Raw genomic sequence first — 20,026 nt, forward strand, 5'->3', positions numbered from 1 at the left:
AGTCCAGAAACCAAGAAAAAACCCTCTCCCAATTGAGACCATTTAGTCTAGCAGCACCTTTAGAGCCACAAGACTCCACCATCAGTTATCGGGCACCCCATGAAAAAAACGCCTAAACCCCTGGAATACTGCGCTCGGGGCTGCCCACCCTTGAACTCGGGCTAGGTACTCGAGGAACCTAAGAAAGCCTGGGCTGGGGCGGGCAGTTCGCCCTCTGTGTGTAGGTACGGAGCACCTAGACTGGACCAGACCTATGGAGACCTACCTGGATTATCTTGGCCCACACCCTGCCTGGGCTGTTTCAGCACTACTAACTCGACTTGCCCATCTGGTTCAAGCTGACATCCATTTTCTTTCTTTAACGCTTGGGCTCTCTTCTTCTCTCCATTCGTTTTGTTCCGTCTCATTTCTCTCTTCTCATCAACATCCATTCTCATCCTTATTAATCAACAACCCCCGGTCTGACCGTTTTCAGCCACCAGTGAATCAATCCTCGTAATCGCGTCGACGTCTCTCGCTACTCTTCCATTTCCATCAGCTCGCGACTCCTTTTCTGTCGGATTCGATTTTCGCATACGCTTTATCTACCAAGTCAACAACTCATTTCCGTAACAGCGCCTGCGTGAGCTGCTGTGCCTTAATTTGGACATACGACCGCCCCGACCGAAACCACCGCGTCGCTATCGCATCTGACTAAAAGTTGTTCCCGTCAACCATCGTCCGTCGAGCGATATCGACGAGCGTTTTCGTTTCTTCTTCGACTTATTTCACCGTGACTCCGGGGCTGGAGTCTCTTCCATGTCGGTCATGACTACTCGATTGGACTCTCGCAAATCGCTTCTAGGGGCGGACAACGGCTACGGATACGGCCACTCATACAACAACTCATACGACAACAGCTACGCTCCATCTCCTGTTCCATCGCCACAGCCTATTCCTCAGCCTCCCGCATTCCAGGCCGCCATTGAGCCAACATACAACCAAGGTTTCGCTTACCGGGAAGGACTTACTCCTTCAGTTCCTCCACAAAGTATGAAGAACGGCAAGATCGATTTCATGAAGAGCCGATGGCCGGCTTGCTTCATGGCTGTTTCTCTCCTGCAGGCCATCCTCTGTATCTGCTTCGAAGCGTACGCAGTCTCCGACACCTAATTATGACGATTATGTTGCTAATCCTTTATTTAGATACATCTTTGGCAAATTCCAGGTCAACCTTGGCGCTCACAACCCCAATCCCCAAGTTCAATCCCAGTACAAGACTATCCCTACCTTCCTGACGCTCTTTATTTTCGGATTTCTTTACACTCTCGTTGTCGTTTGGGATGCTCTCCGCCAAAAGAACACCATTCAAATCATTGGTGTCTGCTTTTCCAACCTCGCCCTCATGGTTTACACCACCATCCAAGTCGATCAAATCAAAGAGGCTTTTGATATTCTTGGTGAAAAGAACGCCCTCCGACCTGAAATGCCTGCCACAGAACTCTGGCACGATGTGAAGCCTTACCTCGTGGCTATCCCCGCCATCATTGCCCTTGCTACCCTTGTCATGGGCTTTCTTTCTTGGAAGATCTACCAAGAGTATGCTTGGGATATTCTCAAGAACATTGGTGCCGATTATCGCATGAAGAAGCGATTCCTTCACTACCAGGTATGTCTTCATCTCACTCTTAATCCTATTGAACCATCTCTTACTCTGTCACAGATTTACATTGCTCTGCTCAAGTTCGATTTCTTCTTCTTCCTCGGCTTCATCGTTCAGTTCGTTGTCGTCGTCGCCGACAAGGATGACCCCGAATTCGCCCTTACCATCGTCACCATTCCCATCACCATCTTGATTCTCCTTGCCGCTGCTTTCTTCACCCGCCGCGAGAACAAGGCCGGCATGATTGCAATCATCGTTCTTTACCTCGGAGGTCTCAGCTACTTCATCTTCAAGTTGGTTCGAATTTACCAGCCTGGACACAAGCAAAACTACGAAGCCGTTCGCCGATCGTTGACCGCATTCGCCGTCATCACCATTCTCCTCATTATCCTCACCATCATCAATGCCATCGTGTGCATGCTCAACTTTGGCAAGGGACTCAAGCCCCATCTCCAGGCTTTGTCCCGCAAGCGCAAGGTTGAGGAGAAGCCTGACGTCAACTCCATCAACATGCAGGATGTCAAGCCCCAGATTCCCAGCCGCATGACTATCGATTAAGCGGCCATTAGCAAGTCGCGCGGTTCCCCACAAGCGTTTCGGGAGCACCGCTGTACAAAGACACGAATTTACGAAAGGATACAAAAAATTTCCCCTTTTCAATGGCACCAGTCACATAGGGCAGGCTCGGAATGGACGGTGACCAAACGGTGCGGCGTGAACAGAAGGCGACGAGATGATATCCCTTGGTGTCGGAAACTTGCTTGGACTTTTTTATCATTTTTATATTTCTATTTGATTTGGTTGTTTTTTGTTTCCTATGTTAGACCCAACCATTTTAGGCGTTCAATGCTCCACATGGAATCAGATCCAGGAGCCAATATCTAGTTCCTTTGTTGCTACTTTTTACTTTGTCCCTCGGTCGGCTGGATTGTGGAATTCCATGTCCAGATAATCCATGATCAATAAAAAATAGGAAACTCACAATACCGTCCACGTCCAGATGAACGCAGTGAAGTCTTGAATTTTGAATCATGATCAAGTGCATGACGAAAATGTGAAACCCCGAAGATTCAAACTTACCACAGGTTTCAACTTTGTGAAGCATGACTCGAGACAACGTATTCACAACACTAGGTGTTTCATAACTTTGGCTGGATAATGATCGGCGTGTCTACTATGTATGAAGCGGGCTGATTATCCCAACAAATGCTACAAACAAGAACAAAACAAAAGACCAAACGCCCGCTGTTCATTTCTAACTTTGAATCAAAGTCCAAACGTCATCTCCTAGTTGTGTGCATCAAACCCTAGCAAATATCCGGCCATTCATCCCAATAAACGCATGAGGAACGGAAAGCTTCGTTTGAACGTAGAGTCGATCCCCTCATAACCTGATTTTAGTGGCATCCTTGGGGTGGCCTTCTGTCGGGCAGTACGGGCATTTATACCGTGCTGCCTTGATGATATTTTGTAGAGATTCGCGGCAAATGACGTGCCCGCAGCCCAACATCATTGGCGGATTGTCCTGTGTCGTCTGTTCTTTACTGACGGGACAAACGAAAATGGGGTGATAGATCATGGACTCGGGCAGTGGCGTCTCAAAGGCCAACTCGTTCTCTGTTGTCCATTCCGTCTTCTTCTCCTTCATATATGTAGTGTATTTAATAAGGCGCGGCAGGGCAATCGAACCTGCTGTGACGGCAACATAGAGAGGTGACTCAGCTGACAGACCAAGGAGGGAGCAGAACTCGCGTGTGAATGACATGGCCACGTCTTCAAAGGCTGAATCAGTCTCAAATATGTGCTTGTATGGGGAGCCAGCGAGGTTAGACGCGTACGCCATCGCGCAGCAAAGCTGTTGGATCTCTGGGAGATGACGGCCTTGGAAGCGGGTGAAGTGCTGACGAGCATAATTCAAGGCGCCTCCGAGTCCGTTTCTAGCAGGGTCATCGGGCAGACCGTTGACTGATGGACCCTTGAACAGCCAAACGTACTGAAGCTTAATGAGCTCAAACTCAAGAGTGCTGCCCTTTGCCTCCAATTGGGTGCTGTTCATGTTGGCCCAATTGATAGCGGGTATAAGGTCGTGCGTTTTGACTGCTGATAGAATGTAGTACATTTCGGAAAACTTCCTCTGGAGGTCCTCAGAATGTAGACCTTCCAATTCGTCATCCGTATCCTCTTCATCATCACCGTCATCCATATCGTCGTCGCCATCTTCGTCTGTACGCGGAACCGAGTGGATTTCGCGATGCGGAGGGTGGTCAGTAGCCTCCTTCAGGAAAGTCGATGCAACGGAGAATTGTCCCTCTCGTAATAGATGCATGGCTATCGCCCTGTTAATAAGCCCCGGGTGATCGGCCATTGCGTCCGTCTCCATAGGTAGTTCTCGGTGAGGTAGAGCCTGGTTATTGTCAGATGCCATCTCAGATATGTAATCGAATAGTATGAGCACGAACCTTATCAAGAGCCTTTCCAAATCCCTTTTGTGCCTTTGTCACATCCTTCAGGTCCGTTGTAATACGTTCAAAGCTCGCTTTGACCGGATTTTGGAGTGTGGTCATGACCATGGTAGCTCTATCTGGGTCTGTTCAGAGATTAGATAGAGGGTCTCGCTGCTTGAATATGGTCTACACACCCTGTGCTATCTGGTCACGAGCTTTGGTGAGAAGATCTATGACATTGTCTACATCACAGATAGCCGTCTTAAGGGTCTTGTTCCTCATGCGCGCCAGCTCAGCCATGAGCGGTGCAAAGGGTGAGCCACGATCGTTATCGGTCGCCATGACGGTGAGTTTATGCGGGGGTTTATATTGGTCGAGTGAAATACACGGTAGTAGTACGCTTAGTTTGAGACAAATACGGGAATGTAATAAGAAGGCATTTGCAGAATTCAAGAGTTAAGATATGTGTTGGTGGTCTGGCAAAAGACGTGTCTGGGTGAACGTCTGATGTCGTTGAAAGCACAGAGTATGGAGCTTGATAATGACGGGGAATGAATGGCTGGCTGGACTTGCATGATACTAAGCCGGGATAACGTATGCGCAGTTTGTTATCGATACGTTATCGGTAAGTCCGATACCGATGTCGCTAGACGATTCAAGTAAAGGAGATGATGAACTTAGTTAAATTAACACAGTGATTCGCCCATTATGATGATCTTCACTTTACAAACTAAATTCACATTTCCTAAGCATCACACTCACTCTGTATACCTGCATTGCATACAGAGCACCTTCATCCAGCTCTCGTAGCAACAGATACCTGCCAAATACGACCTGCGCCGAATAATCCCAGTCTTTCCCCAGGGGTTCACGTGGGGCATACTTGAATTAGCTGCCCCGCATATAGCTTGGAACGGAAAGTCTTGGTCTACGTCGCAAAGATACTTTAAGTAAGGTACCGAAAGCTAAGCTGGAAGCTATTGCATCACATGAAGGCCCTGTAACTATACCTATACGCAGTACTGGAAAAGGCCTCCCAAGACGCCGACACCGCGAGACCGCCCTTTAAGAGACAACCTCTTGCTCTTACTCACCACGGGTGAGGATGAAGCACGGGACTGCCTCTAAACACCACAGGGGTCGATGACGATACCATGGCTTTCAGATTTCCAGATCCGCGACTGCGAGTCGACGACGAATTCTTGACCGGCATCACCGTCAAAGGGCCCGTCGCCCGTACAACGACCACTTCAAACTCTAGCACCACACGAGAAAGTCCTCCGAATGGAATCTTGCCGATAGAAGTATCCGCGTACAACGAAGCTACAGACGCCCAACCCGTCCCATCACCGAAGCGCAAAAACATAGTCTTTGCGGACCCTTTCGCTTTTCGGTAGGTTATCATTGAGCCCGGCCTCTGTAACAAATTCCATTGCTAACACTGTGACAACAGATATCTCGAAGAAGACAGCAATGTTGTCGTCGTCGAGCGTCGAGGTGTCTTGCGCGGATACGAGTCCTATTTAGTCGAGCAATGGGCGTGCTCTCGAAAACCACCGACACTATTGATCGTTACTTATACTGGAGATGAGAAGCATTCAGTCGTTGTCAGCGTCCTCTCTGTACCTGTGGACGAGAACCTCTGGCCCCCGAGATTAAAATTCTATTTCGACCAGCTACAAGATTCCCATGCGCGACCAAAGGATACTGAGCTAGGAGAGCTCATGGTTACGAACCTGAGCAATTTCCCTTCGGCTCTCACCGTAATTATGGTTCCCGAGGGTGATATCAGGAAATACCGCTCATCTTTCATCGTCAACGAGGATTTGAAACGGCTGGGGTGTTCTGGACGATCAGGAATGACTCTTTCAGATCCCACTGAAGCAACACAGCTCAAGTTTCTACAGCTTTACAAGACCAGTGACCGAGTGCCTGTTGCGCAGGCTGTTGTTGAGCTTATCAAACTATGCCAAGTCACCTTATATATGTTTGACAAATTAGGCCACCAATACATCGATGGGTTGCTTTGTGACAAAACAGAGATGGCCATCAACAACTGGTGGATCGAGGTCGGTGCTGAGCACTACAACTTCGAGCCTACCGATGGCATATTGGGTCCGAGTACAGTCGCTGCCCTGCTGGGAATGTTTATGGGTGTCCGAAATCGGCTACATTGGTACGGTGAGCCTGTATCGAAAGACGTATTCGACCTTGAAAGCACAAAGCGCGGAATTAGCCATTTTCAAAAGGCACAGAAACTCGAAAAGACAAGAAGGCTGGACCGCCAAACCCTTCTCAAGCTCTATGCTGTATCTGCAAAGGCTGCTGCTGGAGAGAGCTGGGGTGTGCAAAGGGCTGTCAAATCCACCCTCACAGAAGTAGGAGGCAAAAGGGGTGAGCTTGTCATGGGCATGGTATCGGGAAAAGACAAAGGAGGGCTTGCCGATATCGAAACCCTTGACATCGGTACTTTTGCAAACCTTGCATACGGCGAACGAGCCAAATGGCTTTGGCACGGCAAACCTCGAAGAAGTCCTGCCGAGATACCTACCCACAGCCCGGAATTGAACAAGACGGTGCCTTGGAAAGAGGATGAGTCAAATCCAAACCCCAAACGAGTCTACTCTGCGCCTACAGAGACGGAGCTGGACCCCAAGCGGCTTGAAGACACCACCGATGTCTATGTAGCCCATCCCTCTGGATCTGCCGTCAGTATCCCCGATGGCTCGGGTGATAAAGAGGCTTCAAAGAAGAACGTGTTCAAAAGTGTTGCTGGAAAAATGAGTGATGCCAGATCTGGCTTTGGACGCATAAAGGACGTTGTCGGGGGAGGCTTACGTGGTCACGCCAATCGGCCTTCAGTCTCAACTAAAGATGACTTTGCGGGATCTGATCCAAGAACCTCTAGCTCAGGACTCACTACGGGTTTGTCACAGCCCCAAGCACCTACGCAGGGAGTAGGTCGGGCGTTTACGTGGAATAATAAACCACAGGAGTATTTAGCTGCCATGAAACGAGCAGATGCGGAAGGGGTTTCGACTTTCCCTCAGCTTTCGCATTTTGCATCCACTTCAACAGTTGACATCAAGGCAGCCTCAGCTCCTGTCGACCCCCAGAAGCGCGAAATGGAAGGCGACTTATTTGATCTGGGCATCAAAGTTCGGAAAGGTATCCTGTCGAAGGCGCCTTCGGCTGTTGGGTCTTTAGTGGACGAGAGTGACCTCCAAGGACCATTCTTGGAAGCAGAACTCAAAGACGATATTTCCAAGAAGAGGCTTTCGCGCAGACACAGTATCCAGCTATCACATTGCCCAACCAAGCGTGTGCTCAATGAGAACCGCTGGCCGCGACGAATGTCGTTCAGTGACGCTGAAGAGGCTGTGTTGGAGTGGGAACAGTTGATCGATGTCACCGATGCCACGGACGATATCTCCACTCTCGAAGCTTTTAATTACCTAGCTCACCACTTCCATCAATGCATGGAAGAGATGAGGAATGGTATGGGACCGTGGGTCTGTGAGAAAATCAAAGCGATTGAGCTTCTTGATGACCGCTTCGCCAAGGATAAGGAGGAACTCCATGCCCTCTATTACCAGCTAAACGAGGCATGTCAGCGCATGCGCATTAGTTCTCATGAGCTTCTGGCAGAAGAAAGGTCTCACCTTACAGAAGGCCTCAAAGAGGTCGAGGTTCTCATCGCTCGTCTTGACTACGAGATTAATGCATTACTACAGAAAGTTGTCGATGTTGAAGACGGCATCGTTACGTTTGAGAGGCAAGTTGAGGAAATGGAGAAGCGGGCTAAAGATCTCAAGATCCATCTTGAGACCGAAGGCTGGTTCCACTGGCTGTTCAGGACAATCACCGGAATCGGAACAGGACCAGATATTACCCGGTCATCTTAATCAAGGAATTGGTCAAGACTTAGAATGTTTGTCTTGGGTTGTGCATTTCAAGCATGGTTTGTTAGCACGGAGTTTTTGGACACTAATATCATGCTATATAAAGCATTGCTCATACAGGAAAGAAAGTATTCATTTGTTTGGGATCTCATAGAAGAAACATAACCTAGTTGTTTCATTCATAGTCGAGGTGTCATCTCTGGTTCGGACACACATCCATAGAGTATATTATACAGTGACACCTCTGTTGCGTCCGCTCGTCATCAATTCATGATCTAAGCGCCGGATATCCGAACCAAACCGAATTGTCTAGTCGTCCTTCACTAGATGGCTCTCCAATAGTCGTACAAAGTTTCTCCGATCGCCCCTCCGATTCAATATCTATCCTTCTAAGCGGTTTGTTCCGGTTGTGGTAGAGGGACAGCCATTTCACTCATTGCGCTTAGAACATGCCGCCGCCGCCCTGCTGGCCACCGAGGGCCTGGCCCTGCTGCTGCATGATCTCGCTGACCTTCATCGATGTGTCGAGGAACTTGGCTGTGCAACGGTCGAGGCAGACGGACTCGCCCTTGTTGAGCTCGCCCTCGCGGTAGTCGTTGGGAACGCACTTCTTCTGGCAAGACTGCTGGAGACTAAGGAATGTATTATTAGCCTCGATGGGTTCCTTCACCTCTTCTTCATGGAAGCTAGCTACATACCGGTTGTAGGTGTCGGCCATCATGCGCATCTCGCTCTCGACGGCAGCAATCTTTTGCTCCGAGGTAGGCTGAGGTCGACCCATTCCGAGAAAGCTCATTTTGGCGGTGTTTTGGGGGGTTGTTATTTGGTGTGATTTGGATTTAGAGATAGTTATTGCAGTGGTTGAAAGCTAGGCACGTTATGACGGCGTTCCCAAATCCTTGGTTGGACAATGGGAAATTTTCCACTTATCGCGATTAGATGATTATGTAAGGCGACACCTGACTACCCTGTACTACTAAGGTATGCTGCGATCAAAGACTTCGTAAGCTTATGAATGTAGGAGAATTGCGAATTGATTCTAATCCTTATACTCAGAGAGTTGTAACGTGAGTTTACATGATTAACGGTTTATGTCTTTGTGAAGACGGCATTACAGTGTGTTAATTTTCACTGTAACTTAAGCCGTATAGACAAGCTTGTCTGATATCCACCCTGAAGCTCAAAGGCATACATTGTTAGGACATTGGTTATGTGAACCTATTTATTAATATGCGCTATTGGTATCAATTTTTTTTTGCTACTATTTAGTTCTTGAACGTGATGTTCTTTGTTCGAGTCCACTCCTCAAGACCAACAGACGTGCCAAAGCGGCCGTATCCACTCGACTTGGCTCCTCCATGAGGTAAACCACTCTCGTCGTGAACGCTCATGTTGTTGATATGAACCGCACCTGACTCGATCTCGCGGGCAATGCGAAGACCTCGCTGAAGGTCAGAGGTAAACACAGCAGAGCTTAGACCATACTCTGTGTCGTTGGCGATCTTAATGGCCTCCTCCTCAGTCTCGATAACGATAAGAGAGACAGTAGGGCCAAATGACTCTGTCTTGTAGATGTCCATCTCGGTGGTGACATCTCTGACAACAATAGGTCGCATACGAGTGTTGCTGGCCTCCTTAGCATCGATATCGCCGTGAGCCAAGGAAGCACCCTTGGCGATGGCATCCTTAATCAATGCCTTGTTCTTCTCAACTGGCGCTGACGCAACAAGGATAGGAGCGTCGGCTCCGGATGAGAAGACCTGGTCAATAGTAGCTGAAAGCTTCTTCTCGAACTCTTCCTTGATGTTCTTGTGCACCAAGATTCTCTCTGTGGACATGCAGACTTGGCCAGAGTTAATGAAAGCTCCGAGCGTGCACTGCAGAGCGGCGAGATCAAGGTCGGCATCCTCCCAGACAATGGCGGGGGCCTTGCCACCCAGCTCTAGGATAACAGGCTTCAGGTTCTCACCAGCAATCTTGCCAATGAGTCGACCAACTGGGGTGCTACCAGTGAAGTTGATTTTCTTGACTTGAGGGTGCTCAATTAGGGCTGTCGTGACGGATGCGGCGTTGGCCCGTTCATGGTAGATAACGTTAAGAACACCATCGGGGAATCCTGCTTCCCTGAAGATGTCGCCAATTGCCCAAAAGGTTCGAGGGCAAGTCTCGCTAGCCTTGAAAACAACTGTGTTTCCAGCAGCGATAGGGAAGAGAACGGATCTTGTGCCTAGGATATACGGAGCATTCCTGGAGAACATATGAGTAAGTGTTTCGAGGCTCGATAGAGGAGAATAACTTACCAAGGGGCAATGGCTACAACGACACCGTATGGCTCTCTCAAGACGAGAGCGGTTGTGTTGGGATCCGCGACAGTGGGGATTGAACCCTCAATTGTTCCTACACGACCAGCAATCTCCTTGATGTGGCTAATACCAGTATTGACATCAAAGCTGGCCCATGCAGCATCACTGCCGCACTCTGTCATGGCGTACCCACGCAGCTCATCTTGTCGCTTTTCCATGATCTCAGCAACCTTGAGGAGGAGATCACGACGCTCCGAAGGCCTCGTCTTGCGCCACGACTTGAAAGCCTCAGCAGCAGCATCTACTGCAGAGTTGGCATCCTTGACGTCAGCGCTGCTGTAACGGTGAGTAACCTCGCCGTTTACGGGAGAAACAACATCGGCGGTGGTTTCGCTGACATGGTCACTGCCGTTGATGAGAAAAGGCACGGTGTGGAGTTTGGCCGACATGATGAAGATGAGATATCAAACTTGCTGGGATAGTTTGGAGTATATAAAGAGAGTTACTGATGGGCAATTGAGGAGTTTAAATAGCCACAGACACAAACAGTGCTCGGGAACTACCCGTCGAGTACTTGGGCAACGTGCTATACCCAGTACATAGATATGGTAGTATTACTCTGTTTAATATTCGGATCGCCTCTTCCTCCCCACCCAAGATATGTGAGCGCTCTTCAGCCCCGCATAGTGAAAGTGGGTGATCCGTGGAATGGATGAGGGGATTGGTTACTGCGATGCTGTTCGGCAGTTTGACCGGGTAACTGGGTTAGGATAGGATAGTGTCATTTGACAGTAAACGAAGACTACCGTGTATTTCCAGCATATTCGACGACTTAGGCGCCTTGCCACTGCGGGTAAAGGGGACTTGACTACCCGATGATGCCCCGGATGGTCGAGCAAATTAATGACAGCTTCACTTCTATCTGTCATGAAGGCTAGATGATATGGAAGGGATTGATAGGATCGTCGAATATGCTGGAAATATACGGTATGGATAGACGGACTAGTAGGTAGTCAAGTCCGAAGCTTGACTAGCGTAGGATTTGAGTACTGGAGCCAGAATTATCCCCAACTTTTTGGTAGATTTGGGGTCAAAGGCTAATGGATGGATGTTGAATCAGGGTCCAGTACTGATAAGAGCTTCGGATATAGGCAGTCAACAGGAAGGTTATGAATAATTCGTGCCATTTGACAAGCATGGTCTGTTTCGCATGGGAATAACATCGATCGGCTGGTCCACCAAGCCGGGATAGTTACATGATGGACCGGGTCCATATATGTACATAGTATGTACACATGTACAAGATTAGGCTTGCAAAGATGGAACTCCCAGACAATAAAGGAGGGATCAAGTGTTGCTGCACCGCACTTGACTGATACATCTGGAGCGCCGAATGGCTTCAGGATTGTTGCATTGACCTCGGGTCCAGGAAAGGCTGAGCGACATCGGCGGTACGAATGCGAAGTGTATCTGGAGACACGAGTGTCAGAAAGACCCGATATCAATATGGTTACTCCACGAATCCTCACCGATATCTGGTATTGATCCTGGATGTGCTAAGTGGACCTCTGATTTGAGTCGTGGACAATGAACAGTTTGCCCAAGGCGTTGAGGAGCAGGCTTGAGTTGGCGTGCAATGGCCGGTCGAGTCTTTTCTGACTCTGACATGGCCAGGAGTCGTATCAAGAAAACTTGCAATTATTATTGTCGTGAGAAGGATTGAAGTTGTTATAAGACAAAGCGGGCTAACATATTCAAGGAGGTTACTGACTTGAGATAGGATGATGATTGGTGTAGCAGGCGGCTTGTCTTAGATCTCTACATGCTGTCTTAGTAATGGGCTAATAAACTGGAACCATGCATATTGAGCCGCATGGGGCCCAGGACAACAGTTTAAACTTTGTTATTTTCTTCAAGTCAACTTGGGTGCTTTCTGAGTCTTTTGGATACACGGTCTCATGTTTTGTCTGAGACCGAACGATATACATACTAGATCCAGAGATGATTTATCACAAAACTAGATCCTTTTTGATAGGTATCTGGTACATCCGAACAAAGCTTTGTTTACCTGGTATACAGCATTTGAAAGTTATTCCAGCATCATCCATACTATCCTTTCACAAGTTGTTTGATCGTACCTTCCTGCCATGGTAGGTACCACCTACCTATCTACCGAGTGGTAGGCAGGCAGGTGCGCCTCGGTAGACAAGACATCACGTGGACCGTCAACTCCAGCCACCAATCAGCACTCCAGAAATCCCCCAAGCCCCACTTTCAACGGTGGTTTTCTTCCTTTGCCCCGCTTCCATACGCTCAGGTCGTTCAGAAGTCGCCGTAAGAGGTAACAGTGGTCAAAGGGTACCGCGACTGTACCTTCCTAGTGAGAACAAGACGTTGAAAATTACTTGCAATTGGCCCCATGTACATTTGGTCTGGCCACTCACTTTCACTTGATTGAGTCGCCTTTTTTCGCACGTTGAAACTGGTAAAAAAGCATTCTTCTCCCAAACAACCCAAACCCCTCTCCTCCGTAGTCGGCCATTACTCGCGCGCATTATCTTTTGCCAACACACGACGCGCCCACTCAGCGCCGCAACCGATCCGGAAATCGACATCAACACCAACACCGACACCGGCCGGTCAACCACCTCCGGCTACTTGCTTTTCGCTGTCCATCTCGGCTCCGGCGCATTCGCATATCGCTTCGCCGCGTCCTCGGGACACCGTCCTTATGGACGCCTCGTCCATGATGGCGGCCAGTGGGGCCGCTTCCATGAGTCCTACCAGCCCTGTCAGCTCTCGTCACGGCCATGCGCATGGAAACAGCAATGGTATTAAACGCAAGAGAAGTAGTGTGGCTGGCATTGACAGCAGTCCTGGCAGTGGCCTCGACGATCATGATGCTGAACAAGAGAAGAAGCGCCAGCCTGGCGTGAAAAGAGCCTGCAACGAGTGCCGTCAGCAAAAGGTGACTCAACACACTCCAGAAGTCATATAGTCCATTGTGCTAAACAAATTCTTCAAACAGCTACGATGCGATGTTGTGCAAGACCCCTTCCAGAGTTGTTCCCGATGTAACCGCCTCAAGCTCGAATGCAAGATTGAATCAAATTTCAAGCGAGTTGGTAAGAGATCGAAGCACGCTGAGATGGAGAAGGAGATTGATCGCCTGCGTCGCAACTTGGCTCGCGCAAAGTCGCAAGGCTTTACCCCAGAAGGCGCCGACGACGACATGGACTCTCCCGCTGCAGCGAGCAATCCGACATATACCCACACTCACACTCGAAATCCTTCCCTAATGGGCTCTGACGAAGCTGTGTCGTCCCTGCTACATCTCAAGCGTGGCGGTAACTACAACATGCCTCGATATTCGCATGAGTTGGAGAACGTTCAATTGACCGAAGATGATGTGAACAACCTGTTTAGCCAGTTCTTCCAATTCTACCATCCCATGCTGCCATTCCTCAATCCTCGCCAGGCACCTGACCTCTTCTATCAACAACATCCGCTCCTTTTCTGGTCCATCGTCTCGGTTGCCGCTCGACGCTTTAGTCCACCCAACGTCCCTGCACTGCTTAGCAACCTTTCAGGGCCCTTGACCCGATTTCTTTGGTCAACGATTGGGGAGGTTCCAAGCAATTACTACATTGTCAAAGCCATGTGCCTGTTGTGCACCTGGCCACTACCCACGAGTACGACTTCGTCCGACCCTACACACATTTTGTGTGGAGTCATGATGAAGACAGCTACTGGCATCGGCCTCCATCGGCCCAATAACATACAAGACTTCTCTAGAGTGTCTGTTGAGTTGAACAAGGAACAACTCAGCGACCGTGTGACCACATGGGCGGTTTGCAATATTGTTGCGCAGTCCGTTGGAACCGGATACGGACAGCCAGCATCGACTCTCTACGACTGGACTCTGGCATCAAAGCTGGGAGAAGAGAGCGCCTTCCAACTGTCCCGAGAGCTGGAAGCTCGATTGCAGATTGAGAGGTTTTGTGATAAGGTCTCAAAGGAAATGTATAGCAATGCTAGTGATCCTCGCGGCGTTGCAGGCGACGAACACCGAGCAATGCTGATGCGTGTTTACCGTCGTGACTATGCCGAGCTGCATGCTTCCGTCTTGTCGCGAGAGCTGGGACCTTTCGTCAACCTACATCTCAGGGCGGCGGCCCTTCACATGCGCTTGGCAGGTTTCTTCGATTCTAGTAAGACGCCGGGCTACATGGATGATCTAATGGGTCTTTGGCGGGCCACTACAAACTTCCTTGATGAAGTGCTTCAAGCGGACAAAGACACGACTCCTGGTGATGGAGGCGGGAATCTGCTTTTGCACTGTAGTAATTACATTGGACAGATGATGGTTGCCGCAGGATTTGCTCTCTTGAAGCTCATGAGATCTTTCTTTTCAAAGACAATTGACTTCCAGCGTGGCCGGTCGCTATTCCATCAGACTATCCGAGCCATCCGCACCACCAGTGTCGTACACAACGACCTTCAGTGGCGATTGGCTGAACTTATGGTGCAGATGTGGAATGGCGCTCGACTCGACAACAACCAACACGTTTTTAACAGCAATGATGACTTACCGATACAGATGGACGACAGCTTGCAGCTCAAGGTTAGATGTCGACACAGCATGAGTTTGGTATTCGACTCCGTCTGGAGGTGGAGGGAGGACTTCCAAGCAATAGGGCGAGGTACCATAGATGGTAGGTTGACACACCTTCTTCCCTTTGTTCCGGTGACGGCCCCGAGTAAAGCATGTCTTGATTTGTCTTGTGCAAGTATTGCAAACACTGCAGCAAGAATGCTAATACAGACAACAGCCGCCAAACAACCGACAAATCCAGATTCGGCTAATGAGTCTTCAGCATCATCAACACACATGGACAATACTCTCGTATCATCGCACACGCTTCCGCCCTCAAGCCTCCTCAACACAAACACCAATAATAACAACATACCCACCTCGAATGGCGCTCTGACCCCCGGTGCTACAGGAATTCCGGCCGTCTCCGCAGCTCATAACATGATGGCGGGTGTTAGCTATGGGGACACAACGAATTTCGACTTCTTCGATCCCCAGCACTGGATGCTGGACGGCCTTCTTGACTTTAACTACTCATTTGTGCCGGCACTGGAGGGCGCCTAGAAGACGTGATCCAGCACGGCGGGACGGATGAGATGTCCACCAAAAGCGTACTGCTTATCTAAATCATGTTTCTTTGACACGGTGTAAGTTTTGGCCTTGTAAAAGAGCATTACAGCCGCGACAAGAATCTTCGTTGTGGGAGTTTGGCGTCTCTTTCCATTCACTGAACCAAGCGAGCCCGCCATTCTTGGCTAACATGAGGTCGGCACAATGGCAAGTTTGGGTTCCACGTTCACTTCTTATTATACCTTCATACTAGTTTCGTATTCTTTGACACGGTGATGGTCGAGGATTGTTCAGATGGGTACTTTACCTTGTTATTCCGTTCTGCCTTCACGCTTCTGCTTTCGTATTATTAATGGGATGGATCAATGGCGGACTAAAACATGAAGTCTTTCACAAGAGGCAAGTGGATCATGAAGAAAGCAAAGATACATTTTATGTATACGCGATGTGACGGAATGATAGAGAGCGCAATCAAATACATTAATCATGCTTTTTCTTCTTTGTAATACATGCTTCACATGACAGTTTTCCAAGCCAGAGTTTTTACAGTTTCCCCTTGGTTTATCCACAGATGCCTCCAGGCAGGCAGGCAGGCAGGCAGCTTGACATCTCGATGGATCTGTATATGCGATTTAGAGTATCTGCCGATGCCAGAAGGCATAAATGCTCCGAGACGGACTGAAAGAAAGCCAACAGATAAAGGAAAAGGTTAAGCGAAAGAGAACCCCCATGACAATCCGCAATACCTGAAGGCAAGGATACAGGTCAACGGAAACGCGGGGGCTTGATCCGTCGGCCGATGGACAGGCATATATGAGTACGTACCTATGGCCATGCCAGGTAGTATAGTGACTTTGACAGTGAGTGACAGGGAGTGATTGTTTGTTCCTTCTTGGCGGCACGTAGACTACCATCCTGCCTCCATTTCACCCATCACGTATGGGGACCCTTTATGGGGCGAAGAGTAAAAAGTGCGCAGTACTCTTGACAACAAAGCACAGCCCATGAAGGCACGTTTCATAGAGACTGTAGATCTATTCAACTTTCGACCACCTGTCAACCCATCACTCATTTTTATGGTAACATGGCTCGCTACGTGACCTAAGCGAGCAATCGCCGAATAGGTATGCAACTCATGGACCCAGAATCCTGGTTATGGGAGTCAGTTCGCAATCATCAGTCGCATGTATCGCCATTATCGACCTAGTCTATAGAGCCCAAGAAAAGGCACGGTTGATTCCCTGGTTACATCGCCATAATCTCGGGGTATTTGGGCGTCAACAAGTCCGCCTGTCGTTAGCTGCGTGATGTCGATCGTGGTTCAATTCATTGTCAGAGTGCATGAACAATAGAAGAATAGGCGCCACAGCCGTTTGATAGCTTATTATATTTCCGAATTCCTGCGGCAACGAAAACCATGCTGCCATGGCGTTTTCGATCGGAGCTTCAAAGTCTTCATTGGTGCTTTCTACTGAGGAATGTAAAGCAGCTGGTCTAGGTAACAGTGGCTGGTGTCAATAAGGGCCCATGTCTGTCATATAAGAAGAGGTTTAGTGTGCGCTTGGTGAATCAGAAAAGCTCATCTGCAGCCGGCGGCTATCATGTCTGAAACAACCACATTCCTGTTCGACAATTCGAAATAATCCATCCAAACTGCCTCGTGAAGCACCCTGTGTCCTGTCATAAAGTATAGAAAACCCTCAGCAGTAGGCTTCTCGACGCAAGACTTGGAAATAATGCCTTGTGGTAGACACGACATGACATATGTCGTCAAGAAAGGTGCGGCCGCCATGTCAGGCCCAGCAATGCCTGTGGCCAGTTTTGCAGACCTGTGGCTACATGGGATGGCCTGGGGATCTGGTATCGCGGTTGAAGACGAACCAGAAGCTTGGATTAAGCGCCGTCAAATGACAGTACATCGTCGACAAGGCAATTTTAGTGATAGTCGATTTGTTTCAAAATTTTTGTTTGCGAGGCATTCTCGCCAGGCTATGCTATGCATGCAGAAGAATGCAAATAATTGATCTAGTTCTTGCATTGAAAACGAGAGAATGAGTCGTGCCATGTCGACCCCACATATTCTTTCCAATCTCCAAATCTCCAACTGGTTGCGAGTTTCCGGACCCGGACGTTCTGCCAAGTCGATGGACGCCGAAAACTTATTAGCCAACAGTCAGGGGGATGGAAGAACATGACTCATAGAATGGACTTTTGATTGCCCTTGAGGGCTGGAAAGGTCCCTTGACTAGAGTCGACCTAATTTCGGCCTTTCGGTTGCCGTTTTCACTCAGTTGAGAAAACACAACCAACAGCCATGGCCCGGGGGTCCTTCACTGTCCTTATGAAACTGGCACAAGATCTGCACCAGGATAAGCCCTACAGCCTGCACTCTAGCAGAACAACTAAGGGCGAGAGGAGAGTAATGCAGCTTACTTTAGCCCAATCCACTTCACTAAAGAACGCAAAGACTCAAAAAGTCGTTAGACGATGCTTGGAAATGCCGGAACTGATTCACCAACACACTCTGTCAGGCCCATGAATCTTAAAGGATTGTGCTAGCCATTGCATTCCTTGCGTGTGCATAGCCAAATCCGAAGGTGGCGTCCTGGCCCTCCAATTTCCCTTCCAGAACATGGTGCTAGCTGTTGGAAGATGCTGTCTATGAATCCCAACGCACGGTCCAGTTTGAAGGGGTACAATTCGTTTTCAGGGTTGTTCAACACTCCCTCACAAGGAGAATAAGGACCTGTTTCGAGTGGTGTTGCAGCAGGCATCGTGAACGGGACTCTGTTCAGCGAACCCGATATTGTGATAAATAGAAAGAGAGCCATTGCCTGTAATACGCCTGCATGGACAACGCTCTGGCGTCTAAAGTAAACATTTATATCATCTAGCTAGAGTTACCCCGTTCTAGGATGCGTGTTCCACATATCAAGGATCTCTTTGAACAGTTTCAACGCTCTTGGGATTTTAGAGACTGAGAGTACCACCGTCACCGCAATTTCATGCAAGCTGTATAACACCGTAATTTGAAGGAGGGCTGAGACGTTCCTCAAGTGGTGCCGGCTCTCCCATCGCCGATGGCAGGCAGGAAGAGAAACGTGAATAGGCTATCTTATCAAGTCACAACAAGTCTATGCCACATAAGTAATCAAGAGACAGGTTGTTTAGATGACCGGAATATACTGCATCTGAATTATACAGAGGTTTCGTAGCTGTATTGCCGAGATGTCGTAGCTGCAATGAGTAGTTCCCAGCCTTTATTCTTTTTAGCACACTGCCTGAGATGGAATAACTTTTGAAATTCATCTGAGAGTTCTCCATGTCCTTTCCATGGCATTTCAAAGAGAGAATGAGACAAAGTTGGCAAACCAATAGAAGCTAGCATGTACAACCTGACGATGTGTGGTTGTCCTGATGCGGAGCAGGCCGCTAACCACATAGTATTGCGCCCCTCCCATAAGGTAAATGGAAAATAAGCTCAAGCTACCCTTGCACCGGCAACGCCGATAAATGGTCGCAGTAGAGTCTGTTGATTATTGTAAGGGGCATTGTTCCAACACCAAGTTGAGCAAGCGGGGGCCAAGATGCCCAGGAGTTGGATCTACGTTCAAAACAATAGATAGCCGCAATGGGCTGTTACCATGTCAGACGGAAGTCTCTATTGATTCCCAAAAAGGACGGAAAGTCCATGCTCGTTGCGGGCGTATTGAAGGCTGAAGTGTGGTCACCATGCGATGTGTGTTTCCATTTTTACATTTGTTGAGCAAATCATGAGCTACATGCCCAGCTTGCTGTAGTGGCACAAACAGAGCTGAAGGTATCTTTTGTTTGTCACTGCACCTGCCGTATGCTTGCGCCATATGTTTGCACTGACTGCTATACATTCGATCATCATATGAAGAGATAGTGCTGCACCAGCGGCTGGGGTCAAGGAGGAGAGGATGTCCAATGCCCCACGAGATTGGCTCTGGCAAGGCAAAAGGTTCCTTGAACGATGATCGACCGATAGATGATGAGATAAACCGCCAAGAAACGCAGAAGTGAATTGGGGGCGTCGCCCTAGGCCTGTGCGTGCATCCTCCGGAGCACATTGTCGAAGCGAATCAGCCTAGCAATTAATTGAAAACGTCTTTCTCTTAAGTTGACTTTATCAATGGCCACAGAACTGGCCGATGGCAAGGGAGATCCTGGCAGGAGCCATGTCACAGCGGGGCGCCCGCAATTGCAGACGGATGTGCAGAGTACCGGGCTTCTCAAGGCTGCTGAGCCCTGCCATCACCTGCCTGTTCTGTTTCGAACGTACGAGTAGCAAACATGGGCGACGTGTGTTGTTCAGTCCCGAGACTCTGGTATCACTCTGCATATCATGCGTGTGATTCGAAATTTGACTGGTAGAAAGGGGGGCGTACCAGACAGAAATGCAACGTTGGGGCCGACATATACGAACTCTTTGGTTGAAATCTGAGACGCCAAAACCGCGGCTAAGCTCGTACACAAAGCGGAATAATCGCGGCAAACGTCAGATGCCTGTTGGAAGTACCGTGACAAGCACGCTTCGGTAGTGTTGA

General features: G+C 48.9%; 7 protein-coding genes across 7 annotated transcripts, besides 2 other annotated features; 4 read left to right on the top strand and 3 right to left on the bottom strand.

Moving 5' to 3' along the window:
• Positions 1-807: 807 nt before the first annotated feature.
• FPSE_00327 (uncharacterized protein) lies at positions 808-2,200 on the top strand (the record flags this gene model as incomplete). Its single annotated transcript, XM_009253447.1, has 3 exons — positions 808-1,130; positions 1,186-1,648; positions 1,703-2,200. The coding sequence occupies 3 exons, from the start codon at positions 808-810 to the stop codon at positions 2,198-2,200; spliced, it is 1,284 nt and encodes a 427-aa protein (XP_009251722.1).
• Positions 2,201-3,026: 826 nt separating this feature from the next.
• On the bottom strand, positions 3,027-4,428 carry FPSE_00328 (uncharacterized protein; the record flags this gene model as incomplete). Its single annotated transcript, XM_009253448.1, has 3 exons — positions 3,027-4,046; positions 4,102-4,229; positions 4,281-4,428. 3 exons carry the CDS (start codon positions 4,426-4,428, stop codon positions 3,027-3,029), a joined length of 1,296 nt encoding a protein of 431 aa, XP_009251723.1.
• Positions 3,808-3,866: a microsatellite.
• Positions 4,429-5,240: 812 nt separating the features above from the next.
• Positions 5,241-7,991, top strand: FPSE_00329 (uncharacterized protein; the record flags this gene model as incomplete). Its single annotated transcript, XM_009253449.1, has 2 exons — positions 5,241-5,479; positions 5,540-7,991. The coding sequence occupies 2 exons, from the start codon at positions 5,241-5,243 to the stop codon at positions 7,989-7,991; spliced, it is 2,691 nt and encodes an 896-aa protein (XP_009251724.1).
• Positions 7,992-8,430: 439 nt separating this feature from the next.
• Positions 8,431-8,784, bottom strand: FPSE_00330 (uncharacterized protein; the record flags this gene model as incomplete). Its single annotated transcript, XM_009253450.1, has 2 exons — positions 8,431-8,620; positions 8,687-8,784. The coding sequence occupies 2 exons, from the start codon at positions 8,782-8,784 to the stop codon at positions 8,431-8,433; spliced, it is 288 nt and encodes a 95-aa protein (XP_009251725.1).
• Positions 8,785-9,253: 469 nt separating this feature from the next.
• On the bottom strand, positions 9,254-10,740 carry FPSE_00331 (uncharacterized protein; the record flags this gene model as incomplete). The annotated part of the gene is made up of 2 exons (XM_009253451.1): positions 9,254-10,235; positions 10,289-10,740. The coding sequence occupies 2 exons, from the start codon at positions 10,738-10,740 to the stop codon at positions 9,254-9,256; spliced, it is 1,434 nt and encodes a 477-aa protein (XP_009251726.1).
• Positions 10,741-13,040: 2,300 nt separating this feature from the next.
• On the top strand, positions 13,041-15,449 carry FPSE_00332 (uncharacterized protein; the record flags this gene model as incomplete). The annotated part of the gene is made up of 3 exons (XM_009253452.1): positions 13,041-13,259; positions 13,320-15,006; positions 15,124-15,449. The coding sequence occupies 3 exons, from the start codon at positions 13,041-13,043 to the stop codon at positions 15,447-15,449; spliced, it is 2,232 nt and encodes a 743-aa protein (XP_009251727.1).
• A 584-nt stretch (positions 15,450-16,033) lies between these two features.
• Positions 16,034-16,056: a microsatellite.
• Positions 16,057-19,086: 3,030 nt separating this feature from the next.
• FPSE_00333 (uncharacterized protein) lies at positions 19,087-19,502 on the top strand (the record flags this gene model as incomplete). The annotated part of the gene is made up of 2 exons (XM_009253453.1): positions 19,087-19,194; positions 19,377-19,502. 2 exons carry the CDS (start codon positions 19,087-19,089, stop codon positions 19,500-19,502), a joined length of 234 nt encoding a protein of 77 aa, XP_009251728.1.
• Between the last annotated feature and the right edge of the window lie 524 nt (positions 19,503-20,026).

Source organism: Fusarium pseudograminearum, chromosome 1 (genome assembly GCF_000303195.2).
Source record: "Fusarium pseudograminearum CS3096 chromosome 1, whole genome shotgun sequence".
Lineage (NCBI taxonomy): Eukaryota > Fungi > Ascomycota > Sordariomycetes > Hypocreales > Nectriaceae > Fusarium > Fusarium pseudograminearum.